The 18,098-nt window shown below is 37.3% G+C and overlaps 2 protein-coding genes across 2 annotated transcripts; both read left to right on the top strand.

The window, feature by feature from the left end:
- The first annotated feature begins 1,519 nt into the window (after positions 1-1,519).
- On the top strand, positions 1,520-6,766 carry LOC103962300. The gene is made up of 6 exons (XM_009374993.3): positions 1,520-2,206; positions 2,542-2,671; positions 2,785-2,840; positions 2,954-4,720; positions 5,381-5,525; positions 5,985-6,766. Exons 2-6 carry the CDS (start codon positions 2,569-2,571, stop codon positions 6,611-6,613), a joined length of 2,700 nt encoding a protein of 899 aa, XP_009373268.2. The 5' UTR covers positions 1,520-2,206; positions 2,542-2,568; the 3' UTR covers positions 6,614-6,766.
- Positions 6,767-15,847: 9,081 nt separating this feature from the next.
- On the top strand, positions 15,848-17,401 carry LOC103962301. The gene has a single exon (XM_009374994.3). It carries the CDS (start codon positions 15,880-15,882, stop codon positions 17,131-17,133), a length of 1,254 nt encoding a protein of 417 aa, XP_009373269.1. The 5' UTR covers positions 15,848-15,879; the 3' UTR covers positions 17,134-17,401.
- The last annotated feature ends 697 nt before the right edge of the window (positions 17,402-18,098 follow it).

Consider the following 18,098-nt stretch of genomic DNA (forward strand, 5'->3'; position numbering starts at 1 on the left):
CGTAAATGATTTAAAACATCGTCATTTTAACACCCTATTTGGTGCGAGTCTCTCCCACGTGAAAGGTATTTAAGTGAAGATATCAATATCTTGGATGGTGACGCCACCAGATCCAAAGAGGACAAATGAAAACCAACTTCATTGGCCAAATATTGTATTTTATTATTTTTAAAAAGGAGACTTTTAATTTTGAAGGAAAGGAGAGTGGACGCTTTTGCATGGAATCTTAACGAGCAGCAAGAAAAAGATTTGAGATGGCAACACCCCTTAAATTATGGAAAATAATGTCACCGTCCAAAAATATAATTATATTTATGCCCTTTAAGTTTCAGGTGTTTTTCAAAATTGGCTGCGAAGTTTCAAATAATTTTTTTTGTACCAATTTACACATTTTGTTTCTTTCTACGTATAATCATTCGCTATGTGTATGAGGTTTTGTTTGTCTATGTGGTGCAAATGTAATTTAAATGTTAACTTATATAAGGTTCTCAAGCTCGGTACATCATTAATTTAATGAATTATCCTACAGTCAATCGTATTGAATACGCAAATTGATATAATTCAATACCTTAAGGTGCAATATAAGAAAATTAAAACCTTGTAAGCCATTTTGCAAATAACGCGGATCAATATAATATACCCAAAGAAAAAGAAGGGAAGAGATTGAAGAAGGGGAGAGCTATAAACAAAATCCATCTTTGTTCTTTTTTGTCTGTTACATAAAGTTTCAATTTTTAAGAGTGGGTGAGACAGTCTACTTAATTCGGTTGTTGAACACAAGAATTTCTCCCAAACAAAAGTGAAGCGTTGATAAAAAGGAGCAAAGTAAATCATCGTAACTTCATCAAACGTGAAATTTGACCATAATTTATGGATCACTAAAACCCTTAAAACGCATAAAAATTCACATTTATGAACACCTGGAATGTAAAAATGGAACAAAAAAGTTACTTAATACTACAATCTAATGATATTTTTCTTCATTTGTAAGTGAGAAGTCTTAGGTTCGATTATCACTAAAGGGCGAATTTGAACCACATTAATATTAGCCTATTATGAGATTAAGTTCATATTTTCTCTCTTAATGTAGATAATATTTTTTGTTAAACAAAAAAAAAAATAATAGAACAAAAGAAAGAAAGCCGGTTTGATTTTGAACTCTCTCGGCAATTCCCCAAAGTAGGGTCGAAACCGACGACTTAAAAATTGGAGTGATTTGAACCTTCGATCGATCTGGCATTAAAGGTAGGGCCCAAAACCATCAATTTATGGTCACGTGGCATGACCGCATACGCAGTGGCACATGATTTACCCTTAAAAAATATAAATAAATAAATAATAAATAACCAAAATAAGAAAGTGGTGCTATTCACAATTTATTTATTTATTTTTTTCCGTTGGATAGTTCCTTGTTAATTTTTATTTTTTTAATTCATTCGATTCGATTGTCTATTTTATTTAGTGACGTTCTAAGATTCATATAATCAATTTTAAGAAAAGATTTTATTTTTATTGTTTTATTTGATTTGATTCTCGAAAATTGAAATACAGAGTGGAACGAAAAAATGGGTTTGTAAACCCATAAGAAAAGGAGCGGAATTTTCGCAAGCTTTGGACTCATCAGCCACTTAGCAGCTCTCTCTCTAACAGCGGTTTGTTTTCTTCTTTCTTCTCCCGATTCCTTGTTCAGTGATAACGTCTCTTCTTCTCTCATTTCAAACTCTCTCTCTAACTTTCTCTTTCTCTCTCTCCCAGTGTCTGCAAATTCCCTTCTGATTTTTCTCAAGTTTGACACTTTTCCTCTGTTGCATTCTCAAAGACTCTCTCTCTCTCTCTGTTGCTGAAATTTAAAGACTATTTTCTTACTCTCAAAACCCAAATGATTTTGCTGCTCTACGCTTTCAGATCTTCAATCTTTTTCTCTACTCCCGATTTTTCTTGTTTTTCATCAAGAACATTGGTCCAAAAATAGAAAAAAAGAGTTGGGGTTTGGAAATGTGGGTTCTTGGGTAAGGTGAATGTGGTTCATTTGACTCAAGGTTTACTCATTCGACTGAAGCTTGGTCTGCGTGCTTGAATCTTTGGTTGCTGAGTTCGGAAGCGTCGGATTTGAGTGATTTGGCTCTGTCTACAGAAGGAAAAAGAAGAAAAAAGGAGTGAACTTCGGAGTGTGTAAAAATGGGGTTCTGCAGATGAAGGATTTCAGGTGAGACTTTGATTGAAAAGATTAGAGATTTGTGCTTTCTATTGATTTTAAAGGGTACCCATTTGCTTTCTATTGATTTAGTGGTATAATCCGATTTTGTGGTATTGATTTAAAAAATGCTTGTACATTTTAAGCAAATGTTGAAACTTTAGGAGTGTAATTTTGTTTTTTCAATTTGTCAATAAGTAATGTAGATAAGTTTTAGGTCTTAATTTATGCTAATTAGTTGTTAGTATTGTTATATTTGAATACCTTTGCACATTTATGGTTCAAGCATTTTGGTACAGATTGCCACATGGGTTCTGTTTAAGTGATCCATTTTGCTTGAATCCCAGGCTCCGATAGGTCTGTGGAAGACAAAAATGGAGGTTGAGAAGAAACGTTCTAAAGGGGGCTTTCTTAACTTGTTTGATTGGAATGGAAAATCTCGGAAGAAGCTCTTCTCGGCCAGCTCTGAATCATCGGGTAGATATATTTTCAATTTTACTTATTTTTTGGTGTATATCTTGCTTATTGATCTGCAAGTGGCGGTCCTTAGTTATGCATTGTGTTTAACTTATGCCATTTTGACTGTAAAGGATTAAAGCAAGGAAAAGAAAATGTGGAGAGTTTCCAGAACTCAGGGCTCTGTAGGGTAGGCAACGATCCTCTACCCTCTTATGTTGGTCGTACTAGTGTTTGTCTTTCATGTGATGAAAGTATTGAGAATCTGCGTTTTTACTTGTTATACGATTGGGATATTTTCAGGTAGAGGTGGATGAAAGTGGAACTGGAACCACTTCAAGTAATAAAGGAAGTGGTGAATGGAATTGTGCTTCATCAGTGACTAGTGATGAGGGATCTAAGGCTAGAGCCCCTGGTGTAGTTGCTAGATTAATGGGTCTGGATTCATTGCCTGCTTTAACTGCCCCCGACCCCGAGCCATCTTCTGCCCAACTCTTTGACTCCCAGTCGCTTAAAGCATCTCAATATGAGAGGAGCGGTCGTAATTTGTGGAGTGATTTGTATTCCATGGAGTACATAAATGTGCCAAAGAAGCTGGATAGGTTTTCTTGGAATCTTGTAGAGCCTAGGACACAGGGGGTGCCGAGCCACCCAATTGAGAGATTTCAAACAGAAGCTTTGCCTCCAAAATCAGCTAAGTCAATTCCAGTTACTCATCATAAGCTTTTGTCGCCTATCAAGAGTCCTGGCTTCATTCCACCAAAAAATGCAGCTTATGTAATGGAGGCGGCCTCAAAGATCATTGAGGCAAGTCCTCGAGCATCTGCCAGGAGCAAAATGTCATCTGTAGGGCCTTCTTCGATTCCCTTGAGAATTCGGGATTTGAAAGAGAAGATGGAAGCTGTGCATAAAGCATCAGGACCTGAAAGACCCAAGGAAGCTAGTGACTTCAGGTATATGAAAGGACTGCCTAGTGACAGGCGCCATAACGGGTCAGATAATGTACCAGTAGCCAAGGCTTCTGTGGATTCAGAAAAACAAAGTTACAGGGATGTGAGGAATAAGGGAAAATCAGTATCCCTTGCAGAACAAGCAAAGGTCAACATTCAGAAAGGGGAGGGGTCGACATCTTGTCGTAATAGAAGTTTTATGAACCAGAAGGAACAGAATGAGGTCAAACAAAATCAGTTTTCCAAGAGCAAGTCAAGTACACAAAGATCTACGCATAAGAGAACTTCCATTGAGAGCGCCAGAACTGCGCTCAAGCAGAATAACCAGAAGCAGAATTGTGTATCTAACAGAGATAAAATGACTTCAAAAAGTATGGTTCCTAATCAGCCTACTAGAAGAATGCGGCCACCTAATGGCTCTACTGGGCCAATGAAAACTGTGAATAAGACTATTGGAAGCTCTGAAATTGGATCCAGAAAGTTGGGCTCAAGGGCGACTGCAAATGGAAAAGAGTTTTCGTTATCCACAAGAAAGAATGTTTCTGGAAAGATAAGGTCCGTTCATCAGGATGATTATTCGGAAGAAACTGTTTCCAACGATTCATATATCGGTGGAGATGAAAGGTCAGTGAAATGTAATGTTTCAAGGAACGGGTGTTCCAATTTGGGCACAGATAATAGGAACCAAGGCATGGATGTTATCTCATTTACATTCACGTCTCCCCTGAAAAGATCATTCTCTGAATTGCAGTCACCTGGTCAACTCACAAGTATAAATAACAGCTTTTATATTGATTCTTCTGCTCACAACGATCAGCAGTTCCATCCAGAGAATTTCACATTATCTTCTCCTGGGTTGAATGTGATTGGGGGTGATGCTTTGAGTGTCCTTCTGGAACAAAAGCTTCAGGAACTGTCTTGTAAAGTTGAGTCATCTCAGCGTAACCAATCCAGTGAAGTGACTTCTGGTACTTCTATGTCTTGCTTGCAAGATATGGTTTCCAGTGTGGGAAGCACTACATCAGGAGGCAAGGGGTTCAAAGTTGGTTTAACCAAAGATAAAACTGACAGCACAGACGACTATGATTGCTTGTCAGTTGAGGTTAACCAGCAGTGGCAGGTTAGTTTCTTCTGTATATAGATTTTTCCTTTTGCAGCTTCTGTTTTATTCTTAATGTTCTTGACTAGTGATTTTTCGCCCTTGGTTTTTCATGATCGATCATGATCGAGTGAAAAGGCACTTCAGATGTTTGGGGGGCTCATCTGTTGTTTGTGCTAGGACACGAAATCTAATGCATGGACTAGTTATACTAACTAAATGAAACAATATTGATAATTGAAGCAAATTATTCAGCATATGGATGAATATTTGGGATGTGGATAGGCCCCGCAGATAATGTAATTAGTAAAACCAGATACGGTGTTAAGTGACAGAAACCACTGTAATTTAGTTTGTTTTATAGGCATCTAAAATATAGGTCGTCTTAAGATATGAATCCGTGCTTCAAGTGAAGCTTCTGTATTAAAATTCAAATTCCACTACGGCAGGGTGAAAATATTTTTGAGAGATCGATGACAATATAAGCAATCAAGATATGGTAGTCTGTATTTGATCCATCTTTGTGAACACGATTCACATTTTATAAATATTTGAAATTTTGGATAAAATTCTTTCACTGTGGTCCCATTAATCTTTTCAATAGCTGCGTTATTTTAAATCTGATTTTACGTTATGAAGATTTACTCACCATGCTAGTCAAATTCTCTTAAACAATTTCAGGGATCAGAAGGGGTGGAAGAGTGTAGCAGTAGCAGTAGAAACATTACAACTGGAAATGAATTTGATCGACGTCGTAGTCCATTGTCAATTGTTGAACACTCATTTGAGAGTCGAACCTGCACAGATAACAGAAGTAGCGCCAATGGTACAACAACAGTCTTCTTTTCTATATCTTCCTTTTCCAGTACATACATTCATAACAATGTCTTAGATCTAAGTGTCAGATTAAAAGAGTTGTTTTGCACTGTGAATATCTTCAAATTTGCTCAGTAGTCAGTACCATCAAAGAATAGCCAAAAACCTAGTGAACCAGAGAAAATATGAAAGATCTATTCAACGGTTATGTATATGCAAGAACGTGAACTACACAGCTTTGAGAATTTCTATGTCAGTTGATAGTCTTGCATAGTAAATTAGAGAAGACAAGCTTAGTGGAACCTCTTGTAAGACTCGAATCGCCCCCTCCCCCTTTCGATCTCCATTGTACCAAAAAGGAAAAAGGAAACCTCTTTATATGATTTAGGCACTATGTTATAACGAAACATACACATGTTCTTGTGATAGAAAAATGACTTAACATGCGTGCAATGCTCTCCGTTTACAGGCAGTGACAGTGAGAGATGTTCATTGGCTCAACTTCAAGATCAAGGCAGTTCACTCTCTTCATATGGCGTTTCAGAGTTCCTTGACTCAGCCTTTTCAGCTTCTACAGGGGATGTGAGTAGAAAGAGTACGAATATGATATCAAGTTCGCATTCAAATGATTGGGAACTGGAATATGTGAGATACGTGCTTAGCAATGTAGATCTGGAGATGGAAGATTTCGCCTTGGGTGATGCTCAACACGTCATCACCCCAAGTCTCTTTGAGCATTTGGAGAATCAAGAACAAGAAGAATATCTGAAGCTCGAGCAGAAGATTGTGTTTGACTGCGTAAATGAAGCCCTGCAGTTCAGATGCAAGCAAATATTTGTGGGAAGCCGCAAAGCCTGGGATAGATTGACCGCATTGTCTCAGAGGAAGGGACGATTAGCTGAGGAATTGCACAAAGAGATTTCGGGTTGGAAAAACATGAGAGAGCTGATGGGGGATGAGCTTGTGGACAAGGACATGAGCACGCAGCGTGGAAGATGGCTCGACTTTGAAGTTGAAGCGTTTGAGGAGGGTCTAGAGATTGAGAAGGGGATACTAAATTGCCTGGTGGAAGAGTTGGTGTCTGATTTTTTCTTTTAGGCCCTCTTTAAGTTTGCCTTGTATTAACTATTTAGCTTGTGCATACTACAAAATTTTACTATATTTCGGTGTATGACATGCACCAAGACAATCGATGGCTGAACATGTGGTTAAAGTTCTAATGGAAAATTACCACTGATGCATACTAGAAAATTCTCCTACTGTCCTGATTTGCCAAATCGAGGGAAATTTAACTAAACTTCTCACATTAAGGTACTATTGTTCAAAACTTATCACGTGTCATGTATGTGAACTCTAAAATATCTCAATAACATCGCATTATTGGTTTAAGATATTGTCATCTTGTCGTCTCGGTTTTATGTAAATCTTAGTTTTACCGCTAAGATTCCATTCGCCTGGATACTACTAACCAGAGATTTTGGCTTGGTGTGAAGTTTGAGTGAGACCTTGTCAGGGATTTTGTCCAATTAGTGGAACCATGTGATTCTGGTTCTAGTTTTGCTAATGGTACCAATCTGACTCCCAGCACTGGTCCAATCTCAAAGTCGAAATTACTAAACTCCCCAAGTGATATATTCAACCCTACTGAGGAGAAGAACTTACTAGGGGCATTTGGAACATGTGATCTGTAAGGAAGCTTTTACAAATCAGATAGACTGTATTGTTATTAAGGAACATTCTTAGGTGCTCCGGAGGATTCAGTACTTCGGGAGTTTTAGTCGTTAGATCTTTGTTTAAAAATACAAAAATCAAGATCTAACGGTTAAAACACTCGGAATATGTACTCGAGCACCTAATAATTTTTGTTGTTACTAATTCATCACTTGACAAGCGTTTGCTGGACGGGTGGTATACCTTTTGAACACGTGATAAACATCCATTAGACGAGTGACGGCACTAGAATAACGTATTGGTTGCAAGGAAATCTCTCCACAAATTGAAAAAAGTATGTGACCCTGTGTATTCTGGTCTCACTTGATTCACGTTGGTTCAACAGTGAGAATTGCTCTAATCAAGCAGCAACGTAACAGGTGACCTAAAATTGTTATAAAGTAGAAGAAAACATGTTGCTTCATTGCGGAATATCTTCTAACGTATACAACGTAACAAGTGTTATAAATACAAGAATATACATGTTCAGTTATAAGTAGATTCTCTTAAAAATTAGGAGAGAATATGTCATGTTAATGCTGAGTATAAACAGTCATGACCTACTCACACAAAGGCAATTGAAGATCAAGGGTAGTACTAAACAAATGAGGTAAAATTAGATTTGTCAATTTTGTGCACGATTCGTTAATTAGACACAAAAATATAAAATTTTAGATCAATACGTTAACTAATTGAATCGTTATCAAGTCACTCGTTACCAGACCTACCCGTTGGTAACCCCGTAAAATGAATTAAATTCTTTCCTTTTATTGTTTAACCACAAACAGAAATCGAGTAATGTAAAAACAGTAAAAAAAAAAAAAAAAAAATTTCAACCATGGCAAACCAACTGGCCTAGCCTTCAACTGCATTTCTTACCTCCATTGAGGGGGACAAAGGCTAGCTGTGTAGGTCAATTGTCAGAACATGTTCCGAAAACTTCATCACATTGAATTAAAGATTCATTCATTGATTGATCTAGCTGTAGCTTGCTTCCAAGTTCAAGTGCTAGCTTAAGAAGTTAGTCGCCATAAGAGCAACTCCACCCCTATCCACTTTGCGCCAGCACCCAGCCCATTTATCCACTTAATTGAACAGTAACAGACTCAATGAATAGTAATAGGCCAAAGCATCTCCACCCCAAAAAAAAATGTGCTGGCACCTAGTCTAAAAATGCGCTGGCACAAACGATCTCCACCCCTACAAAATGCGCTGGCACCCAGTCCATTTAAAATATTAAATAATTTTTTTATAAAATAATAAAAAAAAATAGTTTTAATTTCGGATAGGATTTTTAACCAATCTCGTCACGCCACGTGTCATTATCCGAAAATATTGAAATGTGGTGTAAGGTGGAAGATGAGGGTTAGGTATTTATAGAAAAAAAAAATTAATTTTTTAAAATTTTTCTGTATTTTTTAAAAAAATTTTGACATTTTTTAATTAATTTTAATGTTGTAATTAATCTGGACCGTTGGATTTGAAAAATAATCAAATCCAACAGCCAACACGATGCCACGTGGCCAACGGTCAAATTTCTGACCGTTGGGCCTTTTTTTTTTTTTTTTTTTTAATTTTTGGTGAAATAAACGTGGACCGTTGATCTGTGATCGGACGGTCCAATTTAAAATTAAAATTTAAATTTTTTTTACCGTTGGAAATCCAACGGCCTACAAAAACTAGCCGTTGGAAATCCAACGGCTCTGAGGAGGGCCACGTAGCCCTCACCCGGATGACTGCAAGTTGCCCTGCACGCGGGCCCCACCGCCTGCGACACTGTCGGCTACTCGCGCCCAGTCGCGAGTGTCGTGCACGCGCCAGCCATTTGGACCGGCTTCTGGGTCTGTCCGAAATGGGCTGGCCTGCTGCCTGGCTTGGGCTGGGTGCCGGGCTGTGTCGCGGGCTGGAGCAAATGGACTGGGTGCCTGGCTGTTATTTGGACTTGGTGCTGGGCAAAAAAAGCTCCGGTGGAGCTGCTCTAAGCGAACTTCCGGGCCGAGATGCTATATAGGTTAAAGAGTAAATTGTAGCAATGGTTCTTTAACGATAATTAAATTATCTTTTAACTGAAAATTCATTATCATTGGTCCATTAACTCATCAAAATGTGTAGCTATGGTCCTTTTCGTCAATTTCGTCAAAATTTTGTCAAAATGAGTTATGTTGGAAAGACCATTGTTACAATTAGGTTAAAGTTGAGGGACCATTTCTCCAATTAGGTTAAAGTTGAGGAATCATTTCTCCAGTTGGATTAAAGTTGAGGGACCATTGGTAATAGATTTTTAGTTGAAAGACTATAGCTGCACGTTTTGATGAGTTGAGGAACCAATGCTAATGGATTTTTAGTTGAGGGACTATTGCTCCAATTAAGCTAAAGTTGAAGGACCATTGCTACAATTTACGCTAGGTTAAATTATGAAAGAATTGGTAATTTTTCTATTTTCAATACAATCGATATTGGAAGAGGAAATTTTGAAAACAGAATCTTGAATACAGAAATAAACGCTCTTAGTTACTTGAGTTGCAATTTTTTTTTTACTATAAATGATGATGAAAAAAAGTTGGAGTTTCACTTTAAAACCAATTGGCAATGTAGGAGTATTACAATTACTTACAAGCACATGCAAGGTCTCCCGATGTGGGATTCACTCTCAACACGTCCCCTCACGTGTGTCGAATTGTCAAGCCAACGTGTGGACAACACAAATCGGATGATGTGGAATACGTATGGCCGTTAGGCTTCAAACGTGAGACAACATGCTCTGATATCTTGAAAAAAGTTGGAGTTCCACCATAAAACTAATTGACAATATGAGGAATAGCCAAATTACTTATTTACACAAGCAAGGTCCCTCATTTCTCAGATGTGGGATTCACTCGAAACAGATAAACATGTATATATTTTTGCGTGTGGTCCAATATTTTAGTGGATGGGATGTTGAGCTTCTACCCTGTGTCTCGTGTTCTAAACTTCCACTCTCTAAATTATTGTAATAGTTCCGAACTCTCTCCCTCTACCTAATAATAGTAAAAAAAATAAAAAATAAAAAATAAAAAATTCTTTTACCACACCAGAGTCATGAAAAGCATACAATAATACAAACACCATATCTAAATTATTATAATAGTTCCTAACTCTCTCCCTCTCTCCCTCTCTCCAATAATAGTAAAAAAAAAAAAAAAAAATCATCTTTTACCGCAGTCAGTCATGAAAAGCATACAATAATGCAAACACCAGTTTCCTTGTACCAACTGTTGGTTGAATCTGGCCTGGTTGGTAAATCATGCGCCACCAAGTGGGCCTTTTGTATGACCCATTGCTCTGTACAAGCTTTTGATCAAAACAAAAGGAGCTTGTGTTAGAGTGTTGCTTCCATGGAGGACCCTTCTAACTAACTTAACCTAACAGAGCTCCATATAAAACCAAAAGCCATAACTGTTGATATTTTATTGGCAAGCCAATCCATGGCTGCCAAAAATTGTACTAATTAGTACCAATTATAACCTTATATTTGTGTAAGACATTTTATCCAAAATGATCCCTCACGTTTTCATAACTTTTTACTTTGGTCCCTGACAATGAAAATCGATCGAAGTAGCCCCTGAGTTTGTCAGCTGTAAATCATTTTGGTCTTCCACGAAAAATTTGTCAATATCTTCATTAAATAATCACGTAAACGACTACATTACCACCTTTTTAAGGAATAAGGACCAAATTGATTTACAGTGGACAACTCAGAAACCACATCTATCGATTTTTATTGTCAGGGACCAAAATAAGGAGTTATGCCAATCTCATTTTGACTAAAAAGCCTTTATGTAACCACACCGGTATCTTTAAAGGTGGAATAGGAGAGGATCCGAAGAATCAATCAATCGTGCCTGTTCATCGTACATCGTGCGGTTAAAAATTATTTTAAATTTCTAAATTTAAAATTGAATATAAATAGTACTTAACGAAAATTAACCTCATGATATGTAAATGGACATGATTGATTGATTCTCGAATCCCTACAAAGAGAATTAGGAAAGTATCCTTATCGGTAAAACCTTACGTATAATACCCATCTACTTAGACTTAGTAGCGGACACTTGGAGAATTCTTTACCAAACACATCAAGCATAGGGTTCTTTTTGGACGATGATTTTCATGGGTTTCATTTAATGTTCATTGACTAATCTTTGTGGATGGGAAAAAAACCAGATTTATGAACATTAACCCCAAGATTCACATTGTGCAAACAAACAAAAAATAGAAGAAAAAGCAGAGCATGTGATGGTGTGGCAAAACGCACATGGTCATGCTCTCAATTTCTTTGCCTAATTTAGATTGGATTTTGCACCATATGAACCAAACTCTATCAAACACATCTTTCAGCTTCAGCTTGGTAGTTAAGTAACTGGACAGGCAATGACTTGTACTCGTTGATTATTCTGGATTGAGAAACGCTAAAGTGACTTTCTCGAACTTGAGACTCTCTGTGGAATCTTCATGGACTTTTTGTCAACTTATTTTTTGGCATAATTAATGTTTTATAATGTTGACACAGAAATTAACGTCAAATTGTAAAATGAAAGAGAGTTTATAGAGAGTTTTACTTTGGTAAGAGTCACGTTAACATTTTTCTTCTGGGTTCTAATGTGGGCTCATAATATTTCCCATGCTACATAAGCATGGCCATTGGCCACAGATTTGGATCCTCTCTTGAGCAGGGGATCCGAATCCTCCTGACAATAACAAGGATCGTTAGATTTTGATTAAATGGTTACAATTATTATAATTTTTAGAGGAACCTCTTATTTATAGCCGTTAATCCAACGGCTCGTGTCATTGGGACAGGAGGATTCGAACCCCTGCTTAGGTGAGGATCCAAATCCATTGGCCACCTCTCCCTCTATAAAACCAATATTCTTATTTCTTGGATAGGGGAAATCTGAAAAGAGACTCCATCAACAAAGTATGCAGATTACAAGATTAATTAGTATTTTTGTTATCTTTATTCTGATTAAACTATATGGTTTTACTGAGGCAGATTGGGGTTTTTATAATTGATTAATTGTTAATTATTAATTAGAGGGGGAGAGTAAAGGTATAGATGCAGAACCTCAGCCTTGGGACAGCTGCCCAAAAGTTAGGATCCTATGAAGAGAGCTATGGCATGGAATTGGATCCTCTCCGGTGCAATGTCTTGGGATCCTATTGACCGAATAACATGAATCGTTAGATTTTGATCCAATGACTATAAATAGAGGGTCTCTCTAAAGTTATAATAATTGTAGCTGTTCGATCAAAATCCAATAGCCCATGTTATCTGATTAGTAGGATACCAAGGCATTGCCTCATAGAGGATCCAATTCCGTATGGCATAATGCATGTTGCCCTCTTTTTAATATAATTTTAGATTAGATTACTTAATGGGAGTTTTAATGAAATACTCAAGATACTGTTCGCTTTTAACGAAAAACCATATTTTTATATTTCCTTGGTAATATTCACTACACCTTTATTTGTATTTTTCATTAAAACTAAAGTTTTGTTTTTTACTTTTCGTTAGTTTTCATTTATTTTAATTGGGTGCAAATCTATATATGTTTTCTGAAATGTTAAGAAAACTCTATCAAAAGTGAGACTATATATGAACTTTCTGTTGTCTCGTGTTTTTTATATAATATTTTATATGGTTGGCACATGATTTGACGCTAAACTGTAAAGTGGTAGAGAGTCCATGAAGAATCCTATTTTAAAATAGTCTTTTAGAAATTCTCGTGTTTTCTTAATGTAAATGTAATGATCGAAATACAAGTGAGTTTAGTTGTTGACTTGAGAGAGTAATATATGGAGCTTACGAGGCCACATCCATTTACTAAATTGGAGCTAAAATCTTATATCTGAGCCTAAATATAAGTTCAAACTTCTTCAATGCATATGAGATTTAAAATTTATATATAAGTTTTCGACAAAAATGAGACTCAATTGAGTTTCAATATGATTTGTGTCTAACTTGGAATTCATGCCAACAAAGGAAAATGTCATTAACATAAGAAAAATAAGATTTGAGTTTTAACTTCACGTACCCAAGTTGTCAAAACCCTCTCCTCCTATTAAAATACTCAAATCTTAAAATTTGTATTGAATGTCATACAAATCAAACATAGAAAACCTGATTTATACGCAGGTTGTCAAATTCCTTGGGTTTGAGTATTTTGGTGTTCTCCTCCAATGCAAATATTTATATACTCTTATATTTAAGTTTTAAGATTTGAGATTTTGCATTGAATAAATAACAAAAAATATGGGAGTCAAATTCAAAATTGTGTATTGGAAATAGGAATGAAGCAAAAAATTTGTACCTCAAACAACAAGGTATAATTAAAAACACTCAAGAATTGACTGCACAAAACACTTATATATTAATACATAAAGTTTTTCATACAACATCTTACAATATTCTTCGACACGTTTTTATGTGTTTGATGACAACATCATTACCAAATACCATCAAATATCTCTCTCTATAAAAATAATCATGTTATCATTCATTCATTGATCTCCTATTCGATTTCTCAATCAATTCTTCAGAAATTTCATGGCCAAAAATGCTCTTTCAACGGTGACAGTAGCAATTGGAAGAGTTAGTGCTAATGTCACAAGCATGTAAACTAGTGGATACACCTTGTCTTTTTTCCACTAGACTATTTTTTTTTTTATGATTTAATTAGAACTGACGTTGGAATTGAAATGCAGTCCATTTTTTCATTTGTAGTTTAATTAGGATTTGGGAATTAGAATGCAAAATTACACACACACAATTGAGTGGGGGTGGATGCCCCCTCCAGGCCCTATACAGCTCCGTCCTTGATTGGAAATGCTTGGACTCAAAATTCATATTGAAATCCAAATTTGGATCTCAATTTTGTCGAAAATCAAATATGAGTTTTTAGATCTCTGATAAGTTAGAGATGATTAACCTCGTTATTGAGCTAAAATACAATATTTGAGTTTTTGGTCTCCGTTGCATTGGAGATGCTCCAAAAAACACACATAAAAATCCCACGAAATAAGGAGGACGGCTATGGCAGAAGCAACTATGCATTGAAGAGGGATGAGAGGCAAACACTTTCTGTCTTCTGTGTAGGTGAAGAGAGAGAGAAGCAAAGCAACCATGATTAATAAGACCTTTCGATTTAGGCCGGAAAAAGTTTGTGTGATACTAGTATATTGAATTTATAAGAATTATATTTCAACAGTGGATTGGCAAATTATAAACTACTAGGTTTTAAAGTATGACTTTTACAATGATTGAAGTCATACTAATATAACTATAATGTTATCAGTATCAACTTAGACAACTTGATTTTTTTAAGTAAATTTCACACCCGCTCAAACTACTCTATAAACAATAAAAATACTAATACTTGAGGGCAATGTGCAGCTCACTCACTTGCCTTTCTCCTCCTCCTCCTCAACTCTTAACACTTCATATTTATTTAAGTTTGTCTATGGAGGTAGCTACTTTCTCATTTTCCAAAGTCCATCCCATCTCTTCTCTCTATGGTTTGCGGCCTTTTAATTCTTTTTATGCCGTAAACTTGTAGTAGTTGTTAATTGTTATGGGTATTGTTCGCACAAAATCAAAATACATTTCTTCTCCTTTACTTAAATAGAGTCATTTAGTATTACGATTTAATAGTATTTCTCTTCACTTATAAGTTAAAAATTTTAAGTTTGATTCTCGTCAAATGCGAGTTTAAATTACATTATTGATAGTTCATTGTGATACTTAGTCCACTCCCTCATTCCTTTAGTATAAATTAATATCGTTTGTTCAAATAAAACAAAAGAGTGCCTTGACGTATTTAACTTCTTGCTTGAAGATGATCTTACAACTCATTTTGAAAGAATTGGATCCGCTCCAGACCTTAATGTCCGGAGCTTAAGGATCAATTCATATGGGCTGCTGATTGGTGTGTAAAAGAAATCAGAGCTGTTGATTTTGTGTAGTGAACTATGAAAATGAGTTAATAGGGACCGTTTGATTCAATTTGTACGGTCCAGATGAATTGATCCTTAAGCTCGGGACACTAAGGTCCAGAACGGATCCAATTATGTGAAAATCACCCTAAACATACAGGGTGCAAATTGAGATTATGAATTGACCTCTCTTTTCTTTTTCTCATGGCCGTTAAGTGGTAATGTTATTTACTAATTAATAATTAGTTTAATAACATTGCACTTTTGGATATTATAATTCAAAGTGATGACGTGTTAACTGGGTCATAAATGTAAATTCCACCAACTTATAAGATGTTCTGACGTAGACATTTAATTACCAAATATTGCATTAATAATTCCCACTTTTTACATAAAACAAGGTGGTTTAATGGTCCTCACAAATTAACGGAATTTATATCTTTCTTATTTTTAAGACCAAATTAACCAATACGGGAAGTAGATTAGTTTAGTTGTTTAGGTTAATTAATCCTAATTAAAAATTTTAAATTTAAAACTTAGACCTCTAGTACGGACGATGGGAGGACCATGGCAAAAAAGTAATAAAGTGAATCTCAAGGGGTAAACTTTGGCACCCACTCTGCACACTATATTTTCTGACTCTGCTCCTCTTTCGGCTAAACAAAGCTGCAGGAAAAATAATAATGGAGCTCAAAACTTCACCCGGCAATGGCACCGAACCCCCAAACCCTGAACCGAAACCCGACCCTCCAAACCCTAGCAATGGCGAAACCCAGCTGGAAACCCAGCATCAAGACCAGCTTTTCTTTGAAGACTACGACAGCACCTGCTCCACGCCTTACGTCAGCGCGCCGTCGAGCCCCGGACGGAGTGGGCCGGTCAGTGGTTTTTTCTACAGTGCTCCGGCGAGCCCAATGCACTTCGGGTTGACCACAAAGTCAAACTCTTGTTCGCTTGAGAAGAATGGCGGCAGCGGCTCTGTTTCTATGGGTTTTGAGTTCGAGTTCTCTGCGCGGTTCGGGTCGAGCGGGTCGGGCTCCACCGGTCCGATGAGCTCTGCCGACGAGTTGTTCTTGAACGGGAAGATCCGACCCATGAAGCTCTCAACCCACCTGGAAAAGCCCCAGACTTTGGCTCCGTTGTTGGATCTCGAGGCGGAAAATGGGGAAGACGAGGCGGATCGGGGCGGTTTGGAGCCCGTGAGAGGCAGAGATCTGAGGTTCCGCGACAAGTCGCTGCGGCGGAGGACGAGATCTATGTCGCCTCTGAGAAATGAGCCCTTCGAGTGGGAACAGAGCGACGAGATTATTGAAGCTGATGAGAAAGATTGCAACTTTGCTGAAGATCCGAAAGTGGCGGCGAAAAATGGGGAAGAAGACGAAGAGGGAGCGGAGGAGAGCAGCACCGCCACTACTACTCCTTCGGTTTCGGCTTCGTCATCTCGGTCGTCGTCGGGTGGGAGGAACTCGAAGAAGTGGGTTTTTTTGAAGGAGTTTCTTCACCGGAGTAAAAGCGAAGGGCGGAGCAGCAACCACAAGTTCTGGTCGTCGATTTCGTTCTCCGCCGCGAGGGAGAAGAAATCCATGAAACAGGGCGGTCAGAATACCCAGGGCTCTGCTCTAAAGGACCCCAAATGTAGCAACCCTTTGAACTTGGGCTCAGAGGGGCAAAAACCGAAGGGAAGTGGGGGTGGTGGTTCGGGGAAGAAGACGGCGGCCGGAAAACCCACCAATGGAGTTGGTAAGCGGCGGATGGCGCCGTCGCTTCACGAGCTGCATTACACTGCAAACAGGGCTCAGGCAGAGGAAATGAGGAAGAAGACTTACTTGCCTTACAGACAAGGGTTGCTTGGATGCTTAGGGTTTAGCTCAAAGGGTTATGGAGCTGCTATGAACTCTGGGTTTGCTAGGGCTTTGAATCCTGTTTCTTCAAGGTAAGGTCAAATTTAAGGTCTCCAATGGCAATCTCCATGGAACTTGATGTGGGTGGATTCAGGAGGAAGTGTAAAGAATTTTTTTAATTTAGTTGTTTTTTTTTTTTTTTTTTTTTCTTCTTTGAGGATTTTGTGTGATTATCTGTGTAATTATTGAAGGCTGGCTAGCTAGCTACTTTAGATCTCCTTTTTTCTTCTGAAAAAAGAGGAGCTGCAGCAGTCTTTCTGTATTTTGATGGGTTGTTATATGATGATTAAAATTATGTTGAAAATTCTTTTATTTTCGAGTTTTGCCGCAAAATCGAGCGCAGTGGCGGTTTTAGTTTATTTTCTGCTGTCAATACTACTACTGGGTATGATGGAATCAATCAATTTATTTATGATTTAATTCCATGGATTTTAATACTTTGAAGTTTTCTTCATGGGGATCCTTAAAATTTCAGAGGGGTAGAGATGGAGATCCATCTCGTCCTTTAAAGGTTTACTCTTGACCCTTGGGATAATGATATGTGAATGTTTTGGTAAATTACCCTCAAATTTCCCATCATTAGAAAAACATAATACTAATTTGGGAAAATTAGAAGAAGTGATTAATGTACATGAACATGACCATTGAAGTTAATCTTTTGTATAATTGAGAGTAGTGATCTTCTTACACTTAATTTTATTTTTTACTCACTTTGTTAAATTTTTATCATTGATTATCATCAATTTGTTCGATCCGACGATTGAAAATTAAGAGGAGTGTAAGAAGTAAAAAGGAATGTATGGATAACATTATTCCATATGTAATCTCTACCACTATCACCATCTATCTTATCAGTATCTATTTCATCACGTGACGCATTTCGTAAATCATGGAGGAAAACCTAACCATGTGTTCATGGCAGAAGCTTTGGTGCTGCAAATGCACATTTTGCATGAGATGGTGGTTGGGATGTTTGGTAGAGATGCTGAGGTGACCCAATA

Source organism: the organism of the source record quoted next, unplaced genomic scaffold (assembly GCF_019419815.1).
Source record: "Pyrus x bretschneideri cultivar Hongxiangsu unplaced genomic scaffold, Pyrus_bretschneideri_v1 Contig48, whole genome shotgun sequence".
Lineage (NCBI taxonomy): Eukaryota > Viridiplantae > Streptophyta > Magnoliopsida > Rosales > Rosaceae > Pyrus > Pyrus x bretschneideri.

Bases quoted from the DNA above. Each gene is read 5' to 3' on its own strand.
- LOC103962301 (XM_009374994.3), top strand. From the start codon at position 15,880: ATGGAGCTCAAAACTTCACCCGGCAATGGCACCGAACCCCCAAACCCT.
- LOC103962300 (XM_009374993.3), top strand. From the start codon at position 2,569: ATGGAGGTTGAGAAGAAACGTTCTAAAGGGGGCTTTCTTAACTTGTTT. The intron at 2,841-2,953 runs GTAGGCAACGAT...GGATATTTTCAG, and splicing joins AGAACTCAGGGCTCTGTAGG to GTAGAGGTGGATGAAAGTGG. The intron at 5,526-5,984 runs GTACAACAACAG...CTCCGTTTACAG, and splicing joins TAACAGAAGTAGCGCCAATG to GCAGTGACAGTGAGAGATGT.